This window comes from Trachinotus anak, unplaced genomic scaffold (genome assembly GCF_046630095.1).
Source record: "Trachinotus anak isolate AG129_WGS33_773 ecotype Australia unplaced genomic scaffold, CSIRO_AGI_Tana_v1 ptg000020l, whole genome shotgun sequence".
NCBI lineage: Eukaryota > Metazoa > Chordata > Actinopteri > Carangiformes > Carangidae > Trachinotus > Trachinotus anak.
The window spans coordinates 9,208,027-9,230,782 of record NW_027273871.1 but is presented as its reverse complement, the minus strand read 5'-3'; the positions used below and the strand labels follow the sequence as shown (position 1 = coordinate 9,230,782).

Genomic DNA, 22,756 nt, shown 5'->3' with positions numbered 1-22,756 from the left:
AAATGTACAGGAGTGAACTCCTGCTGAGAAGATTCACTCGTCACAAACAGGTAGAGACTGGTGCATTGTGGACTTTGGGGTGGGGTGGGTCACAGACATTCAACACATCCTGGTCACTTCAAAGACCTGGGAGCAGCTGGAGAACCTGATTTTCTATGTGGATCACTGTACTAATGATAATGACTACTGCAGTTTTTGTCCCATAACACAAGGTAGAAATTAAGAAAAGAATAACAGATCATGCATCAGTTTTCACAGCAGAACTCCTGGCTATCCTATTTGCATTGCAGTGGCTTGAAATAAACAACCATAATACTGCACTGATTGCATCAGAAAGTTGGGCAGCTCTTGCTAGTATCAAATTAATGAAATCATGCAGACAAGACATCATTTTAGAAATCCACAAATTAATATTCAAAATGCATGATAAGGAATTGTCTCTCTGCTTCCTTTGGGTTCCTGCTCAGGCTGGAGTTAAAGGAAATGAAGATGTCGACATACTCGCCAAACAGTCATTCAGATCACATACAATAGACATAAATATTCCATTAGGCAAAGCTGAAGGTAAATCAGTCATCCAGAAGCAAACGTTAGAAATATGGCAAGGGTATTGGAATATAGAAGACACTGGAAGACATCTGTATAGTATTCATAAGCATGTAGGGATAGAAAGAAGACATCATTACCCATCTCAGGATAGGGCATACAGGACTACAGGACTCAGTGACACTCTGAATAAAATAGGCAAACACCCGACTGGTAATTGTCTGCACTGTAATCATCAAGAATGAGTCCAGCATGTGTTGATTGATTGCAGGGCATATGAAGGAAAGAGAAAACACCTAAGAGCAGCACTGAGGAGAGCTGGACTTAGTTTCACTCTGGGGAGTCCACTAGGAGGAGGAGCAGCGGGAATTTACTCTCACTTAATTACCTTAAAGAAAAAGGGTTAATAGAAATAATTTAGTTTCTCTCCTTTTTTTTTTTTTTTTTTGTTGTTGTTGTCAATCTACTGATCCACACTCCAGTCCGGTAGGTGGCGGTAATTCTCCTAAAAGTTGGTTGCCAATCAAACCAAAAGAAGAAGAAGAAGCAGCGACTGAGCCTTCTGTTGCTGTGGGAGGTGTTCAACTGGTTTCTATTGATTCATTCTGATTTCTACTGGTTTCTGCTGGCTGTTGCCGATTGTTGCTGGATTCTGTGGGTCGGTGCTGGTCTGAGAGCTAGTTCCGGACCCGATGCCTGGATTTGAGTTCAAAGTTCCGGAGGTGAGTCGTTACTTCTTCGGTGTTGTGGGAATAAAGTGGCCGTGTTAAATCGGGTCTCAGATCAGACCTGGTCCAGGTTAGACCCGTTTCCCTGAGTCTGTCTGAACAAACTCTGCGGTTTGATGGAGACGAACTTGTCCCATTTTCCGTTTTATCTCCGTGTTTCTTCTGTGAAGCTCGTTAGCCTGCATGCTAACAGGTAGCATCACCGCGACAGCTACTTTACGGTAAACACCTGATCAGTGCGGAAGCGGAAGAGACGGGAAAGTGCGCATCAGAAAAACGGAGCCGAGCGGAGTTATCGATACTGATCGATAACAGATATCAGAAACATAACTGATCAACGCAGGAGAGAGATGAGCCGCGCAGGCGCAGAATTGAGGATTATGTTCAGCCCCGGACGCGTGCAGTTGATTCAGGTAAACCCTGCTAACGGAGCTAACGGCTAACACAGCAGGTCCTGGAATGTCCTGGAAAGTTTGTGAATGGTGTGACTTTAAAATTTGTTTTTTTTTAAAGTGGAAGTTTAAAAAGTCTGAGTCAGGTATTGATCATTTAAATCATTGATTTGATTATATTGATTTGTCCGGCTGTTAATTCACTTCCTGTTTGAAACTGAAGCTAATTTAATCAGTGTGTTGTGTACACCTGTGTATGGTTTGTGTTTAAGATGATAAATGAAAACAGACCTGATGTTCACACTGACGTCACCGTCGGATCAACACTGTTCCAGCTTTGAAACCAGTGTTTCCAGTGTTTCCAGTTGACTGTTGAGTCAGTCAGAACAAATGATATTCAGGGCTACTTAGACAAGACTTCATAAGGCTCTTCGATGCCCTTCAATTGTCTCCATTAAGCTTCTGCTTCTTTCAAAGCTGTGAAGTACAACTAATTAAAGCAGGAGCAGCTAATCCTTCATTGATTGCTCTGGTGTATCACCTGCCTAAATTGCATCAAAACTTAATTCCACAATTCACAGACTTCCTGTCTCCGTCTGGTTCTGATTCTTGATGTCTGCTGCTCAACATGTCACAGGCCCAACTCACAATCAGGCTCATACACTTGACCTGGTTTTAACTGAGGAACTCAGTACCTCATTCAATAACACCTTCATTCAGGAAAACATTCCCACCCCCACCAGAGAGCTAGCAAGTCTGCCCTGCCCGGTTGACCTGTTTCTCCCCGACTTCATTAGCCTCAGTCAGAGATGTTTTTAAGATGAGTCTGAACATCATCCACTGTGCCCCCTGCCTGAAACACGCTGTGGTCGAGCCCCCTCTTAAAAAGCCTCGATCCTGCAATGATCAGTAACTACCCACCTGTTTCATTACCTTTCTAGTCAATATCCTTAAAAATAATTCAGTGTAAACTGATACCTCAGTTGTTGGATAAAGTTGAGTCAGGTTTCAGTAGCAGGTCTGTACTGAAGGTCTACAGTGACCTGCTCCCCACCCTCCTTTCTGGTCACTGCACTCTCCTTATTCTAGTTCTGTGTGTACTGTAGGAGGAGGTGGTGGTCCCGGGTCTGAGGGTCCTGGTTACCGGGGCGACTGGTCTTCTAGGTCGAGCCGTCTGCAGAGAGTTTCAGAACAACGGCTGGTTGGTTACTGGGACTGGATACAGGAGGGCTAGGCCCCGCCTCCTCCGATGTGACCTCACAGATGAGGATGCTGTCAAAGGATTACTGCATGAGTACAAGGTAGGGACACTGCCCTGCACACTACTGTACTGCACACTCTACTGCAAACTGTACTGTAGATCAGTATAATCCTTCCTACTGGGTCAGACTGCAGTCACAGTCTCTAGCTCATCATCAACTTTAATTCAAAGACAATCTGCTGAACATGGAGATAATCATCAGATCTTCAGGACTCGTTAATAAAGTTGTAATTTAACCGTCTCTGCCTGTCTCAGCCTGATGTCATCGTGCACTGTGCAGCAGAGAGACGTCCAGATGTTGTGGAGAGACACACCGAAGCAGCTGTTAATCTCAATGTGCACGCCACGAGCACGCTCGCCAAGGAGGCAGGTCAGTGATCACATGATGCTGTCACACTGCTGACAGCTCCTTTCACTCACAGAGGAGGAGGTTTCACCTGTGGAGGTGGTTTAGTCACCTGGGCTGTACGACAGGTCACGCTGTTCTTCTCACCTGGTGCAGTCGTTTTCAGACCAGTGACAGCATCATGCATACATGTGTGTGTAGATGATCATATGTAGAACACGTATGGTGTGTGTGCAGCTGCGTGTGGAGCATTCTTCCTCTACATCAGCACCGACTACGTGTTCGATGGGAGGAATCCTCCGTATGGAGAAGATGACAGCCCCAACCCCCTGAATGTCTACGGGCGAAGCAAACTGGAGGGAGAGAGGGAGACGTTGCGGCACTGTCCAGGTACCTGTCTGTCTCTCACCTTTCTGCCTCTCATCTGTCTCACTCCTGTCAACTTAATCTGACCTGTCTGCCTCTCTACCTGTCTGTGTCTTTCACCTGTCTTCTTCCTCAGGTGCGGTGGTGCTGCGGGTGCCTGTTCTATTTGGGGAGGTGGAGTCAGTGATGGAGAGCGCCGTCACATCTTTGTGGCTCAAAGTTCAGGAGGCAACGGAGACCTGCACCCTGGACCACTGTCAGCAGAGGTTCCCCACCGACGCCAGGGATGTCGCCGCTGTCTGCAGGAAGCTGTCGGAGAGAGCGAGACAGGTGAGAGAGCGAGAGAGCGAGAGAGCGAGAGAGAGAGAGAGAGAGAGAGAGAGAGAGACTCACTACCTGTCTATCTCTCCTCTCCCTGTCTCCCCACCTGTCTGTCTCTCAGGACCCGTCTATCAGAGGAGTCTTCCACTTCTCGGCGAAGGAGCAGATGACCAAATATGAGATGGGCGTGGCCATCGCTCAGGCCTTCAAGCTTCCGTCCAATCACCTCATACCTGTAAGTAATGTTGATCAATATGTTTACTCAGATAATATATCAATCGAAGAACCATCAGTGGAGGTGTGGTCAAATGTGACCCTATGAGAGAGAGAGAGAGAGAATGAATCTGGACCAATCAGAAGCCTCCTGATGATGATGAAGAACCTATTACACAGAGCTGTATATTAACATAAATCAGTCAACACATTAATCAGTATATTTACCTACGTAGTAAGGAGTCAAATACTTTCTTCACTGGAAATACTCATCGAATATCTGTAGCATAGAAAGTATTTGTACTGTAAAGTATTTGTAGGGAAAAGTATTTGTAGTACTGGGGATTTTGCAGTACGTAGTTCTTGAACACACTCACTATCATTTGTACTATGAAGTACTTGTAGTATTAATTATTCATGGTGTAAAATTATTGTACTACTATCTAATATTTGCAGTATGTAGTGCTTGTAGTGTTAATACTTTGCCGCTCTCTACAGCTGACGGAGCAGCCGGCGGTGGCGGCTCCTCGTCCAATCAACAGTCGGTTAAACTGTTCTCGTCTGGAGCTGCTGAACCTGAGCGTTGAACCGCGACCTTTCACCTCCGCCATCACCGACTGTCTGTGGCCGTTCACACCTGACAAACGCTGGAGACAGACCGTCTTCCACTGACAGACAGGTTGAGACAGGCAGACAGGTGTATAGAAAGACAGTTGAACAGTCAGGTGGAGACAGACAGACAAGTGGACAGACAGGTGTATAGACAGACATGTGAACAGACAGGTGGAGACAGACAGACAGGTGTATGGACAGACAGGTGGAGGCAGACAAGTAGAGAATGACAGTCAGGTGAACAGACGGACAGAGACAGACAGGTGTATAGACAGACAGGTAGACAGACAGGTGGAGGCAGACAGGTGGAGACAGAACCGGAGTGACTCTGGTTTGAGACAGTGTGAGCAGACTGAACTGAAAGTCAGTGTAACACTTAGAGTTTACTCCTCACTGTGTTTGTGTCCTGAGATCCAGACTTAAGGTTTTAGTTTGTTTCATTGTTTGGTTTCATGTAGATTTTAATTTATATATTTTCCAATTATTTTGTTGTTGTTTCTTTTATTGTGATTCACATTTTAAAAACTCGTTAAATCAAAGAGAACGAGAATCAGTCGATGTGTCAACTGCTGGTTTCAGGACGACATCTAATCTAATGTGATGTCTATTGTGATTCTACTCTGGTTGATGTTCACATTAAACATCTGAAACACTGAATCTGACCTGAGTTTCTGTTTACATGATACAAACACACAAAAACTTTAAACCTGGTTCTGTGGGGGTGGTGGAACTCAGTTCAAGATCAAATAATCCAATAATACCCTGTTTTCCCATGGTTTCATATAAGATTGAAAGGTTTTTTTAATTAATAGTTTTTATTACTATTAACTGTGATTTCACACAAAAACTCTTCAACTAAGTGAAATCAAAATATCACTGGTTCACAATAAATGTATTGGAGACTGTTTGTTCTCTTCTTGTTCTTGAGTCTTTTAAAGTGGAGCCATGTTGTTCCTGCTTCTTCTTATGAATGTTTTTCTCATCAAAAAGATTGACTGATATATTGATTTCTCCAGGAGACACCACTGTTCAGTGACCGGTCATTGAGTCCAGCAGGAGGCGCTGATCAACGTCACCTGCCGGAAAATTCATAAAAGAAGAAGATCGTGCGGCACATCCGCAGTCTCTGCACGTAGCTCCGGTCCAGCATTGGTGAAGATGGCCGCGCCCATAGATCTGGAGCTGAAAAAGGTAGAGATTCAACGTGTCGCCATTCTCATCTGTTCTCATCTGTTCTCATCTGTTCTCACATGTTCTCACCTGTTCTCTGTCTTTAACTCAAGCTACGTGAGTATATGAACAGCTGTTAAACTGTTCAGCGCGATGAGCTAAGTGTTAGCATGAGGAGCTGGGACGGTTTCACCTGCAGAGGTCTGAACCATGACGCAGGATTCACCTTCATGTTGAGCTCTGGGTTGTCAGGGTTACGATGGTGGTTCACTTGTTTCCGGTGTTCCAGTTTAACTGGCGTTTGTGTTATCTGGTGATATTTGTTTACACATTTACCTTCGTGTGCCCGCAGGTCGCAGATTCGTCATTTTCACGGTAGCAGATCTACCTGTGTCTGTGAGGTGTGGTGATACACTGAAGACCTCGCAGAAATAAAAGTGAACATCTCCGGTTAACGTAAAATGAATATCGATGTCGACATCAGTCTACAGATAATAACAAATAAACGACGCCCCGCGGAGGGATCGGAACTGCAGAGCAGCAGCAATAAAATGTCCCAGCGGGAATTTAGCCCGTTACACCACCTACAGGCTCAAACCACATTGTATTTTACGCCAATATATCATTTTGACTTTGTCACACGTTTAAAATCCGTGTATGCTTTAGATGATAGGCTCGTGTTCGAGACTTTGCCTCACCCACAACAAAAAGATGGAAGTTAATGTGTAAATTAAGATGCTGTGCTGTTAATCCACCATCAGCTCAGAAAACAGCTTCCATCTATCCTCAACTCAGATTATAAGCATGAGTAAGATTGAAAACTGCAGTGGCGTTTCTAGCGTGTATGACGCCCTGGGCGAACCCCCCCCCCTTCGTCCACCCACCAGCACCACCGCTGCACAAACTTTTGTTTTCGTTACTCCCCCAACAAAAAACACCATTCTCAAACACCATTAAACATCAGAACCACACAGACATAAGATTATGTACAGTTGTAATAATACCAAAAATATATACAATCATCACTACAAAAAGTAACAAGAATAGAAATCTAATTATTACAATATTGTACTTCGTCAACACACCGTCAACCAAGAGTCAAGACTGAACCAATTCACCTTGATGTGCAGATTTGTTTTGTATTATTTTTAATGATTTCACACAACCCAGAAAAATAACATGTATGTGAGACCATAGGCCTGTATTCACAATATTATGAATGAAATGTGCTTTATTTGGAAGCAATCACTGGTGTGATTGACTTTAGCCTACTAATTACAAAGGAACTGGTGGTGGACATGAGGAAAACTAGGGCTCCGGTGACCCCTGTTTTGATCTGTGGGGTCAGTGTGGACATTGTGGACGAGTACAAGTACCTAGGGGTGTACTTGGACAATAAACAAGACTGGGCCAAAAACACTGACACCCTCTATAGGAAGGGCCACAGCCGACCCTTTTTTCAGAGACGGCTGAGGTCCTTCAACATCTGTCGGACTATGCTGAGGATGTTATGAGTCTGTGGTAGCCAGTGCCATCCTCTATGCTGTTCTGTGCTGGGTTAGCAGACTGAGACACTCAATAAGCTCACCCACAAGGCCAGCCACATTGTGGGAGGGGAGCTGGAGACTCTGACAGCAGTGTCAGAGAGGAGAATGTAAGGTCAAGATAAGGTCAGTATTGGACAACTCTTCACACCCTCTCCATGACGTGTTGGTCAGCCACAGAAGCACGTTCAGCCAGAGACCCCCACGTTGCACCACAGAGTGCCACAGGAAATCATCCCTTGCCAGTGGCCATCAAACTGTTGAACTCCTCCCTCTGAGAATCAATCTGTTAATTGATCGCAGGACAGTTTTATGTGCAATAATCGGATAACAATTCTGTGTGCAACAGCTGGTTCCACTGGAGCGGTGTTGAAGAACCGCCTGTGGACATGGACTTTTATTTCCCTGCACGTAAATAGCATTTAACGGAAGAAAAAGTCTCTTATCAAACAAGCCTGTTCTATTTTGTGTTTATTTGGTGATCAGTTTGTAGCTTGGATTGAAATTTACCAAATTAGGTCAGGCTCTTTGACACCAATGTGTAAAAGCTTCAACAAAGAGTCAGACGGTTGCAATAATAACAAAAAGGTTTGGAATGATAGATATTGGCAGCCACTGGGGGCAGGTTTGTTAAAGTTGTTTGCCGTGATGTGTGTGTTAATGAGCAGTGTCTTCTTGCATGTGTCATGACTATCACCACTTAACATGGGCCTGTCATCTAAACGGGTTTTAAATGTGTGACAAAATCAACATGATATGTGGTGTAAAAACACTGATTGAGTCTGTTAGTGGTGTAACTAGGTAAACGTCATCTTGGTAATTTTATTGCAGTAGCGCAGCAATTTGAATCCCTCCAGCAGGGCGTCATTTATTTGTATATGTATTTTTGGTGAACAAGTTTCATTTTATTATTTATAGACTAATATCGACATGAATTTTCATTTTACGTTAACTGGAGATGTTCACTTTTATTTCTGCGAGGTCTTCAGTGTATCACTACATCTCACAGACACACAGGTAGATCTGCTACCGAGAAAATGACGACTCTGCCACCTCCGAGCACAAGAAGGTAAATGTGTAAACAAATATCACCAGATAACACAAACACCAGTTAAACTGGAACGCCGGGTAAATCGCCATGGTAACACACCTAAGACCCCGGAGCAGGTGTCAAGATATCAGTGTGTAAGAGCTCTGCCTACAGACAATTGACATCTATTGGAAAATGATGTCATTTAAAAACAAGCCAGGTCAGTTTGTTGAATTAATTAAATTTGAATGAAAACAGCTGTCAGAACAGCAGTCTCCAAAGTCCAGCAGGACTCAAATACAACATATTAGTCACAGCATCACAGTGATTACATCATCACACAGGGAGAGGATGGGGCAGACACCCCCCCCCCCCCCCCCCAAAAAAAAGACTCCACCCCAGACTGGAGGCACTAGTGCAGGTCACAGACAGCTTTGTCATTACTGTGTTACTTTACAGTGACACATGGTCATAGTAAACCTGTACAAGTGCTCCATCAGGTGTTGACGTGATGTTGTGTTCTTACCCTCGTCCTGCCCCACGACTCTCTTCCTTCCTCTTCCTCTCCTCTCCTCTCACTGCTTCCATGTTTTCAAGTTTCACATTGAAGCTCACGTGAGGTCTATAAGACCGATTGGTGCTCAGGTGTGTTTTTGTGTCTCATTTCCCCAATGACTGTAGGATGTAAGTCCTGAACCATGTTTGTCATGTAAGAACAGGTGTATTGTGTTTGTAAACTGAAACAAACTGAACAGTAGAAAATATATTTGTGCTTTTGTTCCTCTGTTTAAGACTTGCCCCACCTGTTCCAGCTCCTTCACCAGTTCATGTTCAGGTGTTTTTAAACAGAGTGAGACCTCGGTGTTGTAGGAGCTGCAGTTGTTTCTGATCAGAATGATACCTCCTGTCTCCTCAGGCGTTCTCTGAGCTGCAGGTGAAGATGATTGACACGCAGCAGAAGGTGAAGCTGGCCGACCTGCAGATCGATCAGCTGACCCGGGTCCAGAAACATGCTAAGCTAACTCATGCTGAGATTACCACGCTGCCCGACAACACGCGACTCTATGAGGGAGTCGGACGCATGTGAGTCTCCATTACCGCCAGCATCTTTGTTCACCTGGAGAGGTGATGCAGACAGAAAGTGTGACATCACAGAGGTCATGAATGTGTCACTTTAATTACAACAAACAGTTCTCTCTGATGATCTACTGAGGAAGACCATGTGATATCGTGACTGAAAGCTACTGAAATGCGTTTCAGGTTCATTCTTCAGTCAAAGGAGGAGATCAATAATCAGCTGATGGACAAACAGAAAACAGCTGATGAGAAGATCAAAGAGCTTGAGGTACAAAAACACACAATGAGATACACAGACACAAAATAAGACAGAGGCCGTTCACCTGCTCACCTGATTCAGGTGTTACAGGTGTGAGAGACTGATGTTCGGTCAAATTCACATGTGGTCCTTTAATTATTTGAACTGTCTATCCACAACCCGTCATCTGCTGCTCAGCCAGGTCCTAGTCCAGGTCCAGCTGCTGTGTGTGTGTCGAACCTGACTGTGTGTGTTTATTTCCAGCAGAAAAAGGTGTACCTTGAACGCAGCGTGAAAGAAGCTGAAGACAACATCAGAGAGATGCTGCTGTCCAGAAGAGCTCATTGATCAATATTCAATCAATAATGTGGTAGTGACTCCTGTTTCCTGTGTGTGTTTGTTCATATTAAACTCTTGAAATGTAATTCAGTCTCTGGTTCCTACTTTATTAAACAACTAATAACCAGTCAACAATTACTTAACCAGTCAATAACCACTCAGTTAGCAGCTTGATGACACCTTACAAACAGGAAACTCATCAATTAAACTTTATTTAACTCTGAAACACACAGGTTTGTCCACATGCTGCTGTGATGTCATCATGATGTCATCTGTTATTGTTTGGGTTCTGGACGAAGTTGATGGAGTAAGATCCAGTGTCCTGATCCTGGTTCACCTGGAAGTTGTTCGTGGAGAGTCCAAATGGTCTCAGGACCATGTTCCCCAGGTCTTTCAGCTTACCTGTGGAACGTCATTATTACATGTTACACACGTGTCGTTACACAGTTGCAACCCTGCAGCGTCAACCATCATGATTTCAAATTAAAGTGTTTGTGCTCTTATTATGAAAGGACAACACATTAATGTTTGGTGTATTTTAAACGCTGTTCGATTGGCTGTCAGGTGTCAGTATGTGTCATCAGAACTCTGCCCAATAAATTTAACCTGGAAGTATCCAGAGCAGACCACACTAATCAATCACTGATCTCCTTGTGTTACTGACATTATTGATATTGTAACAGGTACACAATCATTTTATGTATATAAACTGTGTATCTAATTTCTTTTTTCTCTATATATGAACCTGAGTAAGCTTATTTAAACATTTTAAATCCTCTGTTCTAACACAAAGTCATCAGAAACCAGGAGTCTGATTCCAACCTTCACTCTGAGACGATGAACATGTCTGAGCCTTGGAGACAGAAACCATCACACGCCTCATGATCACACACTGCAAACGACCTCCTGACTCCCATAAACCAGAACCAGAACATCAGAATGCAGAAGCCAGACTCTACTATCCACTGGAGGATTATGACCCTGGTTCTGAATGAACATGCAGGTAGTCTGAGGTCCTCAGACATGAACTTGTTGGTGGTTTCTATGTCAACATGTCAGACTAAAGGGGGCGGAGCTTTAGCTGTTGAGACACCACAACTGGAACAACATGCCTGATGAACTTCGATCTGCAAAATCACCATCTTTTACAAGGCTTTTGAATGTTCTATTATTTTTATTCTTTTTAATTGTTCAGTTTAATATTTCTACATTGGTATTTTTATTTTAAGTAATTTGTCTGCATGTGTTTGTTGCTGCAGCAGGATCCTGGTTTGTCCCAGTCAGGTTTCTGATGTAATTACACTCTACTACAACACCAAGGTCCACACTGAGGATTTTCTTTAGGCTTCTCTAACAAACAGCAAAGGAGATTAATGGTTTATCAGTGTGGTCTGCCCTTCTTCTTCACTGATTGGATGCTTACAGTTCAAATATATTGGCTGTGAAAACCACAGGGCAGAGTTCCGTGCCAAATGTCAGGTGACATGTTAGAGCAGCGTTCACAATAAACATTGTGGAAACTGAGATGTTAACGACACCTTTGGCGTTCCATAGAGAACTGCTTTAACCCTCAACATGTGTCGAGTCGAGTTGATTATACCTATTGATTATTGGTAATAATAATTTATCTAATTAGCTGAGGCAGGAAAGAAAGGCAGTGTGGTGCATTCAGGTGCAGGACGTACTGATCATCTCCTCCTTCAACTTCTCATTTCTCTCCTGTATCTGCTGAGGTAACCTCTGAAAGACAGACAGGTAGAGAGAGAGAGAGGTAGACAGACAGGTAGAGAGCCGTCAGCACTGTGGTCTCTGACAGTTGATGTGTCAGGACGACACTTCAGACTTTCATCAGCTGATGACTGCTTTTTAAGGGACTTGATCAGTCCGATACTGAAGGAAGCTCATCAGTCCTGCTTGAGTTTGGTTTGTCCCACCAGTAAGTGAACTCACCATGCAGGCCTGCCTGGCGCTGGGCTGGTTCGGGTCTCGGTCTAGAACCTTCTTGTAGTCCTCCAGAGCCTCATCCAGCTTCTCTGTTTGCTCGTAGAGCTCCGCCCTCCTCAGCAACGCCCGCACGTAGTCTGGATTCAGCTCTATTGCTGCGGCAACCAGAAATAATCATCATTCACCTCTGGTTCAATTTCATCATATATTGATCAAAATGCTCTGATTACAACCTGAGACTCTCGATAGATAACTTTGTCTGAGTCGTCACCAGGACAACCAGACAGATCAACTGGAAAACGTATTATTATTATTATTATTATTACCATTACCATTATTATTATTGTGTATTTTGTTTTGTCCCCAGTCTGTTCATTTTAAAACTTTTCCCACTTCAGTTGTGCGTATGAAAACAATAAATCACTCACCTCTGGTACAGTCTGAGATCGCCTGATCCTTCAGGTCCTGACAAGGAGACACAGTTAGCATCCTGCTAGTATCACTGTTAGCATCCTGCAAGTATCACTGTTAGCATCCTGCAAGTATCACTGTTAGTGTTCGACTAACATCATTGTTAGCATCTTGCTAATATCACTGTTAGCATTATGCTAATATAATTACTATTAGCATGTTATTAGCTGCTGTCTCATTAGCCTGTTGTTAGCGTGCTGTTACAAGGTGCAGTCTTGTAGCAGCTCTGTTGAACTGTATAGTTTTCTCTGGTTAGCTTGTTGTTAGCCTGTGTATAGCATGTTCTTAGCATGTTAGCACATTGTTACCAGGTGCAGTCTTGCTGCAGCTCTGTTAGAGAACAGGACGGCTCTCTCTCTGCTGAAACAAACTGGACATAAAACCAAAGCCTCTGTGTAGCTGCACTCCGCCTCCGACCAGTCTGTAGGAACAGGTTTACACTGGTTTAGATACTGGTTTAGATACTGGTTTAGACTGGACTAGTACTGGTGTATACTCACCCCCAGCTTTAAACTGGCTGTTTCCTTTTTCCTTCAGAGTTAAACTCTGCTGTCGTCGACTCTGAAACATATGATACAGAGAACTACAGCAGGTAGTAGGTGATTTGAGGGACGTTAACCTACCAGCACCCTCCTCCATGGGGTGGAGCCAACTCTGAACACAGTATTCAGCAAGGTACAAATATAGTTTCCACTTTACTTTAATAAATGATTTGCTCTCTGGAAGAAAAAAGACACATCAAATAGCTGATGTTCCTAATAACTGCAGGTGGGTGTTTGTGCTCCACCTCATGCTGATGTGACAGGAAGTAAACAGGTGAGTGGAGCAGAGAGCACAGACTGAACAGGTGGTTTGTAGGGACGTCGCTCTGGATGTGAGGACACAGTTGACAGATGGAAAATACAAACACATTTCAAACAGGAGTTTGACTGATGCTGACATTTCTCCACTAAACAGGTAAAGAGGTGAACAAGTGAACAGGTGTTACCTCCTTCTCTTCCTCTGTCAGATCCTTCTCCACCTCCCTCAGGTAGTCATCATCAAACTCCACCCCCTGATTATTCTCCTCCCTCATCTCTGAATCTGAATCCTCCTGCAGCCTGTCGCCCTGCTCCTCCTCCTTTGACAAGTCACCCTGTGCCTCCTCCCGCAGCCTGTCGCCCTGCGCCTCCTCCTGATGTAGTCCTCCCCCTCCTGTCTCAGTCTCTGTGCCGTCTATTCTGTCACTTAGTCTCTCAGTTTTAATGTGATAGTATTTTGACCCTTCTACATCATGTTGGGTTGTCTCCTCCTCCTCCTCCCCCCCCCCTCTGAAGTCTGGAGACTCCAGAGTCTCCTGGCAGTCATAGAAGTCCTCCTCCTTCTCCTCCTGCTCTCTTGGTTTCCCAGGTGCTCCACTACATCTCTGTTCACCTACTTGGCTGTTCATGTTGAAGCTCTGCAACACAGAATGAAGATGATTCATAGATGAACCAATAAATCAATAATACTGATCGTAATTGTATTGAGAAGTCAAATCCTAAGTGTTTAGAAGAGAGTCAAGTCTTAAGTCTTCAGTAGACAGGTCATGTCAAAGACTTGAAACTTTTGATATCCATGACATTGAAATTCCACAATGTTTGATACCACAATAAAAAAACAGAACACAACAGAGGCTGCTGCACACACAATGTGCTAACACACACACACACACACACACACACACACACACACACACACACACACACACACACACACACACACACGGTGCCCAAAGTGTGGAGGTTCTAAATGCTCATCTTGAACATTCAGTGTAAGATCCTGCTGCGTAAGATCAGTGTAAGATCAGCGTCACTGCAGCCTCCCTCAGCTCCTGTTGTTGTGGGGTCTCTGTATTTAGTCTGGTCCTCTGCAAGTGGACTGAGTCGGCCAGTGGAGGATGTTCCATCTCTTCATCCTGTTGCTTTGGTTTGGTTGGTTGTAACTCAGAGATCTCTACTCTGAATCCTCTGAGGTTAATCAAGTCTTCTCTTGAACCTTGAACAGGAATCATGTCACCTACATCCTGGAGAAGGTTCCTGACTTGCCGTGCAGTCACAAAGAGGTCTTTCTTCACTGTGCAAATGATTTTCTTTCATCCATGAGACTGAGCTCTGAGACTGACTGTGACAAACTAATCGGTTAATCCGGAGCTGCTGTCTGCTTGTCTTTCTTGGTAAATGAATCAGTGATGATCATGATGAGTCTGCAGTTGTGGATTCTGGACTGAAGTGTTTTGGTGCAGGTTTTGGTTGTGTTCCCTTTTGCTCCAGCTGCAACTTAAATCAGCAGCTTGCCAAAGGGAGTTCTGAACAGTCTGATTCCTTCAAACAAACATTACAGCCTTGAATGTCTGGTCTGTAGGGAGCTGCAGCTAACTGCTAATAAACGGCTAACAAACAGCTAACTGCTCACAACAGCTAACGGCTAACAAAATGTAGCAAAAGCGTTGTTAACCGTCGGACACGTCACAGATCAGTGTGACGTCATCCGCGCGATAGTTTAATACAAAGTGAAATAATAGAAATATTAAAGAGATTACATTTGGTTTCTCACCTGCTAACACCTGTTAGCCTGCCGAGGACTCACCCTGATGTCACTTCCGGGACGATGACCCGCTTCTTCTTCTTCTACTGTTATGATCCCGGCTACAGTCGTCTTGTTTTTCTTCTTCTTCTTCTTCTTCTTCTTCTTCTTCGGTGTTTTACGGCAGTTGCCGCCACAATGCTGCACTACTGCATTTGCAGCGTTTATCTTCCCTCAGAATTAATTCACTTCAGATCTGTTTTTCCAGTCGCCCATGAAAGATGAACTAACCACTTCCTTCCTTCACCACTGTCCACACTCTAAGATGTTTTCACTGTTTTCCTTCATTCCTGCCCCTTCGTGCACAGACGTCCTGCATGATACTAAGATGTGTTCTGTCGGTGATCACTAAGTTTTCCTATGATGTAGAATTTACTTTTCCTCCTCGGCCTCCTTTCCTCACCACTTTCCTTTGACCTCGATGGAAAACGTGAAGTTAATAAGTGAAGAGTTCGTCAGGAAAATATTCCGATGTTTTAGACCAACTTTATAATAATATATCATATTACACACACACACACACACACACACACACACACACACACACACACACATATATAAATTGCAGTAGCTGCTTTAGTCCAGCAGAGGGCAGCGGCGGTGCGGACAGTTAACGAAACGACAGAATGAGAGAACAGAAAAAAGAAATAAAGAAAGTTAGATCAGATATTAAGAGAACCGAAATATAGAAGTAAAGAAGGAACACAATAAAAAGACGTGAAGTCCCTGGGTTACGAGGAGTGACTGGTTGATGTTGGCGGGGATTGAATGACCGTGTATTTCATGCTCAGGTGAGTGTGTGTTGATTGATTGCCATGCCGTGCTAACTGTTAGCTAACATGGCTAGGTCACTGTGCAGTACTCTCATAGTGAGAGGTCTTCTTTTGATGAGAAATCCTGTAATCTTGCCTTGCTATTTATGTGTTTACAAGGTGGCAATTCCTAAGACATTTACTGATAAAAACCAATCGGAGTAGAACTTGAGTTGATTAAGCAAAGGTATAATTAGAAGAAATTAAAGAGAAAAATCTAAATTTGGCCTGCTTACGCAGGTTGTTCTTTTTGCAACTAATGATGTGCGAGTGAGAAAGACTGTTGAAGAACCGACCACAGATGGGCCGAGGACCTACAGCGTATGTGAGCCAAGGAGCTCCTCACCAGTCAAGAGGATTGACTCATTCTATCTTCCTTCATCGCTTTGTACAGATAAGCACTGAGATCTCACCACCCTCGAATTAAAAGAAAAAACATACTACCCGGGTAGATGAACATATTTAATTTAATTTGGTTTGTTATTTTCTCAGAGCTCTGATTTGTTGTTTATTTTGGTTATTTCTTTTTCAAGCTGAGTTGGTTGAATGAATAAGAAAGATACAGAGCTCCTCAACATGAGAACTGAGCAAGCAGAACTGAAATTGAACTAAGAGACTAAATCTCAAACTATTTGGACTGAAGGAGATTGTTGTTTTTGTTTTTGTTTTTGAAAATGGACTAACAAATTACACTGGAAGGAAAAAGAAGTATACTATGTTCAGTGTTGCTGTTAAATAAATGCCGGCTATATGTTCTGGTTCGACTGAGGAAGTGCTCTGGTGTTCTAATTCCTCTACTCCTCCTCGAAAAGTGTCTAGAATAAGTATGTGTGCACACATCACTCTATAGTGTGCATAGAGAATTCCTTACTCATATATATATAATATATATATTTATAATAATATAACATGAAACTAATAAACAAGATGAAGTTGAGCCATGAAAATAACAGTTAAATAAAAATATGAAAGGCACCAGAATAAATGATATTAATACAGTTTTTTATATAGTTTCCTGACCATGGCTCTGCTAAGTAGAGAAAATTCATTTAGTGAATGACACAGTGGAGTGTACAAACTGTGGGAATCCTTTCTGTATTACACTGTATTTTACTACTGATTGCTGTTATATTTTATTACTATTCAATGTGTTTCAGTTTCATATAACTGCTGAGGGACTCACATGATGCACTTCTACTACTTCATGTCATTAACTGTTACAGTTGACTGTTAAGTCTGGACCCAAAAGCAGGTTCGAAACTGGATTTAATAGAAACAGAGAGAGATTCAAAGACTTCAGAGACATGAGGACTCTCTATATCTCTCTCTCCATCTCTCTCTATCTCTCTTTCTGGAGCTGCAGGATCCTGATCTGCCACGACAATTCATTATTATTATTATTATTATTATTATTATTATTATTATTATTTACAGGAAGTCAGAAGTCTAAATCTGTTTACTAACAAATACTTTTACATCCCTTACGCAAATGTAATATATTTACACATGTACATATAAAATAAAAACATATGTAAAATTATTTATATAACAATTTCATATATTGACATATATGTTTACCCCTTATAAATATCTATGTTTATGTACATATGCTTATATTGTAGACATACAGTGCATCCGGAAAGTTTTCACAGTGCTTCATTTTTTCCACATTTCGTTATGTTACAGCCTTATTCCAAAATGGATTAAATTTTTTTTTATCATTTTTTACCTGAAAATTCTATACACAATACCCCATAATGACAAAGTGAAAAAAGTTTGCTTGAAATTTTTGCAAATATATTAAAAATAAAAAACAAAAAAAAATCACATGTACATAAGTATTCACAGCCTTTGCCATGACACTCTAAATTGAGCTCAGGTGCATCCTGTTTCCACTGATCGTACTTCAGATGTTTCTACAACTGTGGTAAATTCAATTGATTGGACATGATTTGGAAAGGCACACACCTGTCTATATAAGGTCCCATAGTTGACAGTGCATGTCAGAGCACAAACCAAGCCATGAAGTCCAAGGAATTGTCTGTAGACCTCCGGGACAGGATTGTATCAAGGCACAGATCTGGGGAAGGGTACAGAAACATTTCTGCAGCATTGAAGCACAGTGGCCTCCATCATCTGTAAATGGAAGAAGTTTGGAACCACCAGGACTCTTCCTAGAGCTGGCTGCCCAGCCAATCTGAGCAATCGGGGCAGAAGGGCCTTAGTCAGGAAGGTGACCAAGAACCCGATGGTCACTCTGACAGTGCTCCAGTGTTGCTCTGTGGAGAGAGGAGAAGCTTCCAGAAGGACAACCATTTCTGCAGCACTCCACCAATCAGACCTGTATGGTAGAGTGGCCAGACGGAAGCGACTCCTCAGTAAAAGGCACATGACAGCCCGCCTGGAGTCTGCCAAAAGGCACCTGAAGGACTCTCAGACCATGAGAAACAAAATTCTCTGGTCTGTTGAAACAAAGATTGAAATCTTTGGCCTGAATGCCAAGTGTCATGTCTGGAGGAAACCAGGCTCCGCTCATCACCTGGCCAATACCATCCCTACAGTGAAGCATGGTGGTGGCAGCATCATGCTGTGGGGATGTTTTTCGGCAGCAGGAACTGGGAGACTAGTCAGGGTGGAGGGAAAGATGAATGCAGCAATGTACAGAGACATCCTTTTTTTTTTAAACTCTTTATTTATAGATCATTTTCATCTTTTACTACAGGAAGGTAAAACAAAAAGACAAATACAAAACATTGAACAATTACCCATATTCAAGGTCCGTGGGTAATCAACAAATCCAAAAGACAAAGTATCATACCCAATACATGCATACAGTCTCACTCATTAGCCAAATAGGTTTGCCATTTCTGCCATCGTTTTTCCCCTAGATCTTTTTGGAATCTGACTGAGTAAGTCATTTGCTCTAATACATGTAGTTGTTTTACAATTTTAACAAAACAATCGGTAGTGGGGGCATTTTTCTGGAGCCAGCATTTTGTGATGGCCTTTTTACTTGTAGCCAGCAAGACCCTAAGTAGGTACAAATCAGCTTTACTCAACCCATCTGGCATATTCCCAAGATAGAGAGTTGTGAATGATACATTCATATTAAAACATAGAACCTTTGAAATAATTTTTGCCACTTCCCTCCAGAAAAACTGGATGGAGGGGCAAGACCAAAAAATATGAGCATGATCAGCAAAGACCTCTCCACATTCTCTCCAGCAGGCCAGTTGTGTACCAGTCTGTTTGGACTTCTGCTTGGGAGTTATAAAAAAACAAATTAAGCTTTTCCAACAGAAGTCTCTCCAAGTCCAGGAGCTGGTGGAGGATGACTGTGTTTTCCATGCGTTCAGCCACATGTCCTCTGTAATCACAATGTTCAACTCTTTTTCCCATCATTGTTTCACATAGTCTGTAGAATCCTTCTTCAATGAGGTGATGCTGTGGTATAACTTGCTTATAAGTCCTTTAATATTCCCAGAGTTGTATGCATCCATAAATATGTGAATAATTGTTGGTGGCTCTGCTGGGTTACAACCTTTCAGCTTTTTACAAAAATAATCACGGAACTGTAAGTACCTGTAAAAGTCATGCCCACCTAGTCCATACATTTGACATAAATTGTTAAAGCTGTTGAGTTCCCATTTTTTAACAATTTTGCATACAGCTTTAACACCATAATAGGTCCATTGTTCATATCTATGATCTAGTAATCCTGGTGTGAATTCGGGGTCATACGCTGGCCAAGTAGTTTTATCTGTTTTTGGAGTTCAAATTTTTTAGCCACCTCCCCCCATACCTTGAAAGAGCAGTTAACCCATTGGCTCTCCATATGTAATATTTTTTTCTCCATTCCCACACAACCAAGCAGTGATTGTATTAGTGCATCTGTTAATGATAACTCCATGGTTTTCCATTTAGCTACATAAGAAGAATTACACCAATATACTAGGGGTCTCAGTTGGGCTGCTAAATAGTAGTCCCTTAAAGATGGGAGGGCCTTACCGCCCCTCTCCTCCGGGAGCCGAAGGGTGGAAAATTTAACCCTTGGTCTCTGTTTATTCCAGATGAATCGTGAAATATGTTTATTCCACTCTCTAAATTGTTTCAGAGGGATTTCCACTGGCAAGGATAAAAAGAGATATAATAACCTAGGGAGGATTTTCATTTTTATTGATCTAATTCTGCTACTGAAGTCAAGAGGCAGCAGGCTCCACCCATCAAGGTCATCAATATATTTTTTTGTTAATACAGTTATAGTTAATATTGAATAATTGTGTCATATCTTTAGGCAAACTCACTCCCAGATATTTAATACAGGGTGTGTTCCAATTAAAACTATACATTGCGTTGAGTTCCTCTGTAGGTGTGTAATTAAATATCATAACCTGTGTTTTATGTATATTTAGGGCATATCCTGAATATTCCCCATATGTTTTCAGCATTTTCATTAATAGAGGCAGGCCTGAATTAGGATTTTTTATTGTGATTAATACATCGTCTGCGTACAGACTTATTTTATATTCCTCTCCTCCCATGAATATACCTTCTAATTCTGTCTGCTGACATATTGCTTGGGCTAAGGGTTCGATGAATAAATTAAATAAGTTGGGACTGAGAGGGCAGCCCTGCCTGCAACCACATTGTAAAGTTATAGAATCAGACAGACTGCCATTAACTTTAATTCTCGCAGTGGGGGAGGCATAAAGTGCCTGGATACAGTGTATAAAATCCTTACTAAAATTAAATCTCTTCAATTCAATTCAATTCAATTCAATTTTATTTGTATAGCGCCAAATCATAATATACATTATCTCAAGGCACTTTACAGGGTAAGGTCAAGACCTTACTTTGTTACAGAGAAAAACCCAACAGTTCCCACAACGAGCAAGCGCTTGGCAACAGGGGGGAGGAAAAACTCCCTTTTAACAGGAAGAAACCTCCAACAGAACCGGGCTCAGGGTGGGCGGCCGTCTGCCTCGACCGGTTGGGTTTAGGAGAAGATAGAAAGAGGGGGAGGAGAGGGGAGAGAAGAGAGAGAGAGAGAGAGAGAGAGACCAGGAACAGCTGTGTAGGTAATGGTGTTATCAATAATAATGATGACAGGTAACAGTGGTTAATAGTAAAGATGAGTAGTGGTGGATCTGGATCCTGCTGCTCCCGAGGCAGAGATACCTGCAGAATGAGGACAGAGAGAGGGAGAGAGAGGAGAAGCACAAACTACGGGAGAGAAAAGGAAACAAAGTTAATGGCATGAAGTCATCGAGAGAGAGAGGGGGAGAGAGACAGAAATAGAGAGAGAGCGCCCAGTGAATCATGGGAATCCCCCAGCAGTCTAGCTCTATAGCAGCATAACTAAGGGATGGGTCAGGACATACCTGAGCCAGCCCTAACTATAAGCTTTACTAAACAAGACCGTTTTAAGCCTGATCTTAAAGGTAGAGAGGGTGTCTGCCTCCTGAACCCACACTGGGAGCTGGTTCCACAGGAGAGGAGCCTGATAGCTGAAGGCTCTGCCCCCCATTCTACTCTTACAAACTCTGGGAACCACAAGTTGACCTGCATTTAGAGAGCGAAGTGTCCTATTGGGAAAATAGGGAACTATAAGCTCTCCAAGGTACGATGGTGCCTGACCATTAATGGCTTTGTAGGTGAGGAGGAGGATTTTAAATTCGATTCTGGATTTTACAGGGAGCCAATGCAGAGAAGCTAACACAGGAGAGATGTGATCTCGTTTCCTAGTTCCTGTCAGTACTCGTGCTGCCGCATTCTGGATCAATTGGAGGCTTTTTACTGAATTTTTGGGACATCCTGACAATAAAGAGTTACAGTAGTCCAGTCTTGAGGTAACAAATGCATGAACTAGTTTTTCAGCATCCTTTAGACATAGAATGGGTCTGATTTTAGCAATATTGCGCAGGTGGAAGAAGGCTGTCCTAGAGACTTGCTTTATATGTGAAGTAAAGGACAAGTCCTGGTCAAAAATGACACCAAGGTTTCTGACTTTAGTTATGACTCTTCATAACTAAATACAGAAATTCCCACCCAACTGAATCAAAAGCTTTTTCCGCATCTAAACTGAGAATGATGGCACTAATTTGGTCTTTGTTAATCTGTTCGATGGTATGTAAGGCTCTTCTTATGTTGTCCTGTGTCTGCCTATTCTTTATGAATCCCGTTTGGTCCTCGTCTATTAACAAGGGCATTACAGGTTCCATTCTTTTTGCTAAAATGGTGGCATACAGTTTATAGTCTGAATTTAAAACACTAATAGGTCTGTAACCTTTACAGTCCACTCTGTCCTTACCTTCTTTGGGGATCACAGATATGAAGGCCTCTCTCCTTCATAGAGAGGCTCCTTTTAGAATGTAATTAAAACTGGACTCCAAATTAGGGAGCAGGTGATCTTTCATTGACTTATACCATTCTGGAGGAAAGCCATCCGTGCCAGGTGATTTGCTAGTGTTCAAACTTGAGTTAGCTTTACTTATTTCCTCCTTTGTTATTGGTGAGATGAGTTTATCATTAGCTTCTTTACCTAGTGTGGAAAGGTCTAAGGAGCTCAAAAATTCGGCGGCTGCGTGGTTATTAACCTGTTCTGATTGAGAGTATAAAGATTTATAATATCTTTCAAATGCTTTTTGTATGCCGTCCAAATTGTTAGTAATTTTATCTTGTGGATGGTGTTTTCTGCCTGTTGTTTTTTGAGCTTCCAAGCCAACAATTTTGCAGCCCTAGG

General features: G+C 42.6%; 3 protein-coding genes across 8 annotated transcripts; 2 read left to right on the top strand and 1 right to left on the bottom strand.

Moving 5' to 3' along the window:
* Nucleotides 1–1,074: 1,074 nt before the first annotated feature.
* Nucleotides 1,075–5,442, top strand: mat2b (methionine adenosyltransferase 2 non-catalytic beta subunit methionine). 4 transcript variants are annotated; one of them, XR_011694598.1, is made up of 8 exons: nucleotides 1,492–1,687; nucleotides 2,773–2,967; nucleotides 3,183–3,297; nucleotides 3,511–3,663; nucleotides 3,776–3,969; nucleotides 4,082–4,195; nucleotides 4,672–4,990; nucleotides 5,077–5,442. XR_011694598.1 is itself a non-coding variant. In XM_071506147.1 (7 exons), exons 1-7 carry the CDS (start codon nucleotides 1,239–1,241, stop codon nucleotides 4,843–4,845), a joined length of 975 nt encoding a protein of 324 aa, XP_071362248.1. In that variant the 5' UTR covers nucleotides 1,075–1,238; the 3' UTR covers nucleotides 4,846–5,442. The 4 variants fall into 4 exon arrangements, 3 of the variants coding, with proteins under 3 accessions (XP_071362248.1, XP_071362246.1, XP_071362249.1); XM_071506147.1 differs by lacking the exon at nucleotides 1,492–1,687 and adding an exon at nucleotides 1,075–1,268 and having other exon boundaries at nucleotides 4,672–5,442; XM_071506145.1 differs by having other exon boundaries at nucleotides 4,672–5,442.
* A 376-nt stretch (nucleotides 5,443–5,818) lies between these two features.
* Nucleotides 5,819–10,269, top strand: pfdn1 (prefoldin subunit 1). 3 transcript variants are annotated; one of them, XM_071506152.1, is made up of 4 exons: nucleotides 5,819–5,976; nucleotides 9,446–9,612; nucleotides 9,790–9,874; nucleotides 10,109–10,269. In XM_071506152.1, exons 1-4 carry the CDS (start codon nucleotides 5,944–5,946, stop codon nucleotides 10,190–10,192), a joined length of 369 nt encoding a protein of 122 aa, XP_071362253.1. In that variant the 5' UTR covers nucleotides 5,819–5,943; the 3' UTR covers nucleotides 10,193–10,269. The 3 variants fall into 3 exon arrangements, with proteins under 3 accessions (XP_071362253.1, XP_071362252.1, XP_071362251.1); XM_071506151.1 differs by having other exon boundaries at nucleotides 5,833–6,072; nucleotides 10,112–10,269; XM_071506150.1 differs by having other exon boundaries at nucleotides 5,904–6,072.
* A 107-nt stretch (nucleotides 10,270–10,376) lies between these two features.
* Nucleotides 10,377–15,369, bottom strand: ttc1 (tetratricopeptide repeat domain 1). The gene is made up of 8 exons (XM_071506149.1): nucleotides 15,206–15,369; nucleotides 13,587–14,036; nucleotides 13,099–13,159; nucleotides 12,907–13,019; nucleotides 12,556–12,592; nucleotides 12,134–12,282; nucleotides 11,869–11,923; nucleotides 10,377–10,585 (listed from the first exon to the last, which is right to left on the bottom strand). Exons 2-8 carry the CDS (start codon nucleotides 14,025–14,027, stop codon nucleotides 10,452–10,454), a joined length of 990 nt encoding a protein of 329 aa, XP_071362250.1. The 5' UTR covers nucleotides 14,028–14,036; nucleotides 15,206–15,369; the 3' UTR covers nucleotides 10,377–10,451.
* Between the last annotated feature and the right edge of the window lie 7,387 nt (nucleotides 15,370–22,756).